This window comes from Lipotes vexillifer, unplaced genomic scaffold, assembly GCF_000442215.2.
Source record: "Lipotes vexillifer unplaced genomic scaffold, Lipotes_vexillifer_v1.1 scaffold664, whole genome shotgun sequence".
Taxonomy (NCBI): Eukaryota; Metazoa; Chordata; class Mammalia; order Artiodactyla; family Lipotidae; genus Lipotes; species Lipotes vexillifer.
This window is the reverse complement of record NW_006782421.1, coordinates 1905058-1912022: the sequence shown is the minus strand read 5'-3', so window position 1 is coordinate 1912022 and position 6965 is coordinate 1905058. Positions and strand designations below refer to the sequence as shown.

General features: G+C 50.8%; 1 protein-coding gene across 2 annotated transcripts in view; it reads right to left on the bottom strand.

Annotated features, from left to right (window-relative positions):
- The window catches only part of PRKCA (protein kinase C alpha), a 372776-nt gene that overhangs the window by 34929 nt on the left and 330882 nt on the right, over positions 1-6965 (bottom strand). For both annotated transcript variants that reach the window (XM_007455276.1, XM_007455277.1), the window contains exons 11-14: positions 6948-6965; positions 4882-4973; positions 2620-2682; positions 1574-1712 (exon numbers count right to left, since the gene is read on the bottom strand). In XM_007455276.1, the coding sequence (XP_007455338.1) occupies positions 1574-1712; positions 2620-2682; positions 4882-4973; positions 6948-6965 (312 nt within the window). The remainder of the gene's footprint in view (positions 1-1573; positions 1713-2619; positions 2683-4881; positions 4974-6947) is intronic.

Sequence of the window (6965 nt, the reverse complement as noted above, 5' to 3'; positions counted from 1 at the left end):
GGAAAGAGGTTATGTAGGTTATGTATCAAGAGAACATCCCATCTTTGCCCACGTAATTCAGAATTTAAGTTTCTAAGTCAATGGTCTAAGCCTGTGTTCCTACACTGTCCAGGAATATAACAGGCAAAAAAAAAGCCTCAACAAAGGGATAAAGATTAGCTTCCCTTTTAGAATAATGGGTATGACGAGGGTTGCCAGGTACAAACACTGTACTAGGCACCTTAGTCCTCAGAGCAACTCTACAGGGCGGACAGTATTATCCCTGACTTGCCACTGTAGAAACGGAGGCTCAGACAGTTTGAGGAACTTGCCTGAGTTCCCACAGCCTGTAAATAATAAAGTCAGGAGTGCAGCTCACACTGGTCGGATTTCCAATCGTGTGTCTTTTTGACTATTGTTACTGCCTTGGAGATAAATGCACGAGGCGCTATGCTGAATAAATACCACAAAGCCACCCGACAGCTAACACGAGAGCTCTACAAAGAGCTGAAGGTTGGCCTAACGTGCAGTCCACCACCCGCTCCCTGCTGGAGCTCAGTGGGGAAGGGACGGTGCCGTCCACAGGGAGGGGCGTGGTCAGAAAGGTGGCTATACAGCGACCCAGGGTTCTAACCCACCCAATCACTGGCATGTAGGAAGCTTTGTAAAATAGGAAGAAAGCTGCTCAATATGTGTCAATGACAAAGACAATGCCGCATGGCCACTGCTGTCAACACACAAATCTTGGAGCCACTTTGCTTAGAACCACATGGGTATGCTCTTCCCATGATCCACTGTAGTGTGCCGCTGAGAGCACCAATCACTGATTTTCTGACACAGAAACCAAACTTATGGTCACCAAAGGGGAAGCGGGGGATAAGTTAGGAGATTTGGATTAACGTATACACACTACGGTATATAAAAGAGATAAACAACAAGGACCTACTGTGTAGCACAAGGAACTATATTCAATTATCTTGTAATAACACATAATGGAAAGGAAATCTGAGAACGAATCTGAATATATATATATATATCAAAAGAATATGAATATATATATATATATATATATATATATATATATATATATATATATATATACATTGATACATACACATTTATACAACTGAATCACTTTGCTGTACGCCTGAAACTAATGCATTATAAATAAACTATGCTTCAATAAAAAAAATAAACAAACCATAACAAAACAAAAAATAAATCACTCTGATTTTGCTAAAGAGGCATCATCGGGACCACCTTTGACCCAGTGTTTCCATGCACAGCCCTCTCACAAGCAAGATCCTCCCTTCTTTGCCCCACAGTGTTTCTTAAGCTGGTTCGCTGGTGACCACGTAAGAAATACGTTCTACCATGCATGCATCTCACACGTATGTGTAACAAAAACAAAAGTTCCGTGAACCAAGGCGTATCCTTACTCTGTGTGGGGGAGGTCTCGTGGTTTCTTTGTCTGTATTATTTATTCCCCACGTATCGACTTGGTGATCCAGGGATGACTCTACATCCCACGAGGGGGCTGTGTCTGTAGCTGGAAAGCCCCTGGTCTAAAAAGCCAGGCCAGTCGGGGTCCTACCTCCGGGGCGATGTAATCCGGGGTCCCACAGAAGGTCCTGGTCGTGACCCCGTCCATCATGTGCTCCTTACACATCCCAAAGTCCGCAATCTTGATATGTCCTTCCGAATCCAGCATGACGTTATCTAACTTCAGGTCTCTGCAAAGAAGCGGGTGGCATCAGCGTCCTTCCCATAATGTCACATGCTTTGCTCTGCTGCTCGTGAGACAGAAGCGCCCGTGAGTGGCTGCGTCCCAATGGCACATTAACTACAGTCACGGGAGTGCTGGGACCGGGAATGAGGACTTATTTATTTTTCCATCTCTAGAGCCCAGTGTAGTGCCTAGCATGCAGCAGGTACTTAATAAATGCAGACTGAACGAATGACTAAATGACTGAGCTAGTGATTCCCGACCTTGGCTGTGCAGGTGAATCACCAGAGATCCCAAATGAGCAGCTCTGAGGAGACCCCACTCACCGGTTTATTAGTGTCCCACCCGGAGAGATCAGACACACAGCCAGGTGTGCAAATCACGGGCTCAGAACAACCTCGCTGGGTCACCCGCGTCCCTTCCATTCTGCCCCGTGCCGTATGGTCTTCTAATTACTCTCCGCTTAATACTGGAGAACATTCTCCCTTCACTGTAACCAACAACGGGAGGAACCGAATCCAACAGCTGTCCCCTTCCCCTCCCAGCTCCCGTGTTCCTCTGCGGAGCATCGCCAACAGAAATGCAGCTTTCACTGGCCCCCCACCTCTGTGCCAAGTCAAAGGCAGAGGAAGGAGCTGGCAGGGGAAAGAAAAGCATGTTTTCCTGCAGAAGCAGAAATGAGATAAACGATCTTCTGAGGTCCGGAAACCAGAAGGTGGTTCGGATTTGCCCGGAGGCTGCGGAAAGAATGGGGCTCCCCGCAGTTCTCCGTGACCCGGGGCGTGGTGGTGGCGGTGGTGGTGGTGGGGGGCCGCTCCATGTTCTAAGTCGCCATCACAGAACTCACAGCCACAGAGCCCAGAGGTCCAGCAAAGCCTCCACAGTGCTGCGGCCAGCAGGGCTTCGATACACACCTATAAATGATTCCTCTTTTATGAAGAAAGAACAACCCGATGGAAATCTCTGCTGCGTAGAACCTGCAAAATAAAACACCTGTCAGGTGTCTGGCTTTGCTTTCTTTGGCCTCCTGGATACCTTTTACCCTCAAGATCGGGCATCAAAATGGCAAAAGGATGGAAGACCCTGGACGAGCAGAGCTCAGCACTGCCCTACACGTGTCGTCAACCCTCTGCCGTTTTATGACTCCAACCTCCCCAAGGGATGATACAGCTAGCAAAACCAATGAAGCAGGTTTATCCCCTGTCCCCAAATAAGCGCTTCTTGTCTGGCGCAGGTAGACAGGTAATTACTGCTCAAAAGACATTTTGAATACGATCTTTAAAAGAGTGGCTGTCTGCTAGGCTGTTCTGTGTCAGGGCTATGGTAGATTGGAGCAAATTTCCATTTTCCCATTCAAGGGCAGAATACATTAATGTTTGCAAATACACTTGTGCCCTGGAAGACAAAGGACAGGGTGTGATGATCTCTGCAGGTGGTTTACTCACCCCCTCACCCCTACCCCAAGTGCTGGGAGAAATGGGACCCACGCCAGGATTCAGACCTGATGCACCCTTTTTATTTTTTCATTCTTACAACTTTTAAAAACTTATATTTATTGGCCGCGAGGCACGTGGGATCTTAGTTCCCGGACCAGGGATCGAACCTGCGCCCCCTTCATTGGAAGTGCGGAGTCTTAACCGCTGGACCGCCAGGGAAGCCCCCTGATGCACCCTTTTAAATAATTCATCATAAAAAGCAGTTACTGCCTTCGCTTCAAAATTGTTCAGGGGTCAATATCTGAAACGCCAAATGAGTGCTGAAGGAGGTTTTAAAATTTGCACAGCGTTTAGGAGTTCTTGACATCTAAGAAAACACAAGATGCTGCCCGTGTAAACATCATACCCGGGAGGCTTCCAATAAGCAAGCACGTGTGTTTACATGAGCAGAGACACAACACCAAACCCTCAACGGGGGGCAGGGGGGCACCTCTGAGGGCTGGCAGGAGAGGGAGGGGGCGGAGGAGGGAGAAGGGGTCACAGGCGACTGTCATCTGATTTTTTCGTGCTTTTCCATATTTTTAAAGTGAAAAACTTTCCATCAGCACAAATACAAGGGAATGGTACTAAATGGGACGGCCTGTTAGTTCATGATGGAAGGTGGCTCTTTACAGCTCTGTGTTGTCAAGCTTCATTCTGTAACCTGTGCATCTCAATGCGCTGTAACTAACAACACGAGAGACAGGGCCACCCGTCCCTCCGGTTTTGAGCGTCCGCCCAAGAATGCCCCGTTCTGTCTCCAGTGAGCCTTCCCCAGACCGGCTCACCCGGCACGGGCCGGAAGTGCCCCAGGCTTATATCTTTCAGACTGAACACTGGCTGCAACCCGATTAACGTTTGCCCACTCGATTCATCAGGGCACCTGCGCACTGGGCACCCTCACTCCGGGGACAAAAGAGCTGTGTGTTTAGATTTGTTTCTGTGAGCTTCCCGTGACTTCCTGGCCCCTGGAAAATGGGGTGATTCCTCAGGCCTCAAAGCCTCGCCTCTCGATGGATGATTCTGTCTCTCCCTGGAGCCCACATCTCTCTCCGGGGCTGCCGATCCCTGCATCCCGCTGAGATCTTCTAAGCGATCCCCTGCAACCTGCTCCTCCGGACGCTGCCCCTCCCCACTCTACAGAGGGGCAGCACCTGGAGAGGCTTCTCTCTCCTCACCCCCAGGCCCCAAGTTCTGGTTTTCTTCCTCCAGAAAGTCTCTCCATGCACTGGCTAGGCTTAGGCTCCAACCTGTGTCCTCCACACAGATTGTCACCTGCCCCGTCTCCGCCGGCCATCCTTCCGTCTCCTCTTGGCCAGGGCCCCGTGGAAACTTCACCTGATGCTGCCAGGCCCCCCTGAGGCCCCTTCCAGGCTCTCCTGTTCCCCAGCCAGGCCCTCTGTTCGGCCCATCACCCAGAGCCCCTTTATTTGTTCAATTAATGAGTGAATGGCTCGATCGACAAGGGTGGGATGGGGTAACAGGGCATCTATACACCTGCATCTCCAACTTGCCGGAATTAGAATAAACTGCTCTGGAGGAGACGTTTAGGCGGACCCTGTCAACCAACCTGCCCCCGGGAAGGTGACAGTATTCCACCCCAAACCGGGCACAGCCCCACCTCCGGATCCCCCCAGCAGAGGTTCCTGGGTGGGAGTGCCGCGCGGTCTACGTTCGGGGACTTAACTACAAACTACTCACACTGCTTGCGGTTCCTTAAATTTTCCTACTTGCTGGATGTGGTACATGAGGTCCCCGCCATTGACGTATTCCATGACAAAGTACAGCCGATCCTGAGGACCAAGGTTGACAGGTGAGCGGGTTGACAGCAGCAGGGTGGCGGCCTCCACTCTCCCAACTGTGTTCTGCTGTCTCATTAGTAAAACGTGGGCCACACTGGCGGGTTTGCCCAGTAGAGTCGGTCACGGTTTGCTCCCCCAGATAAAGAATAAGTAATAAGCCCTATCGCGTGAGGGCCCTGGGACGCACAGAGTCACGACGTGGCCCTGAAACGACGGGCTACGTCAGCCTGTCTGCCTCCCAGTCAGAGGAACGGCCTCAAACCTTCCCTCTCCTACACGCAGAACACACACTTCTAAGTTAGGGACGGCGTGAAGGATGCATATGGGCCAATTACTTCGCTTTAACCAGCGTTCTGGTTCGCAATGTCTAGGAGGCAATGCCACGGTAATGTAACGTGTTTACCCAGATGCTCCTGACAGGAAAGCTCGTGGTGAGGTCAGGCTTGTAAATTACACATGCTCAGTGATGTTTACTGTGAGGGATGGGACTGTACGTGGAGAGGTTAACCCAATGCTCTCTTTATGCCCAAGTGTTGTTTTCCATTTTCTCTGTCACTGATATGCTAAGTGCTGGCCCCTTGAAGCGCGTACATCACAGAACTAAGTAAATCTGCATATTTATGAGGACAACACGCTGGGACAGATGGGGAGACTGAGTGGGTGTAGGAGGAAGCAACTGCAGGGCACAGGTAAGAGCTGACCTCTGCTCTCTTCCAGAAAACACCACCATTTCACAGAGGTTATTACACATTAAAGCAGTGCACAGGAAGAAAGAAAAATGATGGAGCTGCTGCTAACAGCCAGGGAAACGGCTCTGGGAGCTTCAATCTCTCGCTTTCCTGTTACAAACTTTCATTTCAATTTTATTTCTCTGCTTTGTAGCTTTCCAGAGCTTAATCAGTGTAACCAGGGTTACGGGATCTGGGCTGGGCTTCTTTCTCTTCTCTGCGTTATCGCTAACTTCCCCCCTTGGCGCTACCTAGGAGCTGCTGCTGGGAGCAGAGGGCCGGCCGGCTGCCGGCAGTAGGCTGACCCGCAGTGGCCGGGGCCCGACCCCGCAGCCCCACTGTCCACCCGAGGCTCCAGGGTGCTGCTCTGCTAGTAGCCACGACGGCTACTGAGTACTGAGCCACGTCTGCGGGAGGACAGCCGTGGAGGCGTGCAGAGCCCGTCTTTGGGAATGGCCTCACTGTGGTGCCATCTAAATGTTTATATTTCTTGTAGGTTACTCGCAAGCACCACGCCAGGGTCCCATGATCGGCTAACTAGCACTTTGGAAATTATTTTGTCCTCTCTTTAGTTAACCTATATGGCAGGGCTCAGCAAACGTTTTTGTAAAGGGCCCGACAGTGAATATTTTAGGCTCTGTGTGTGTCTTGTAACTACTCAGCTCTGCCTTTGCAGCATGAAAGCGGCAGATGCTGGGTAAGTGAAGGGGCAGGGCTGTGTCCCAAGAAAACTATTTATGGACCTTGAAATCAGAATTTCATCTAATGCGCGCACGTTACCAAACAGTACCTTGTCTAAACCTTTCTGAGAGCTCACATGCCATAGAAAACAGGCCAGGCGGCCACCCCCTGCTGTGCGCATTCAAGAACATACTCTGTCACGAGGGTGGGTCTCCTGATGCTCTGACAGCTGGACCGGGGGTCTTAATGAGCCAGGACTGTGAGTTACTGTTTCGTCTCTCTAAGTCTTAACACTGCCCGGCGTGTGTTAAGGAAACCTTTGCTCTACGCATTCACTAAATGGAACTAAATGGAACTAACACTAAGTCTCTAAGTAGCGCACATCACAGAGGGGGATGCCCTGAATCCGCCAGTGGTACCCGGGCTGCTCGGCAGAGGAGGATGTGGGGCTGAGAGGTCCCCACGCTTCGTCTGGTCCCAGCCTCTTCCCAGGCAGAAGGCTGGCTCGGACTCCGAGGACCCTGTGCGGTTGGGGGCAGCTCCCGAGGGCCCTTACCACCGTCTGGAAGCAGGA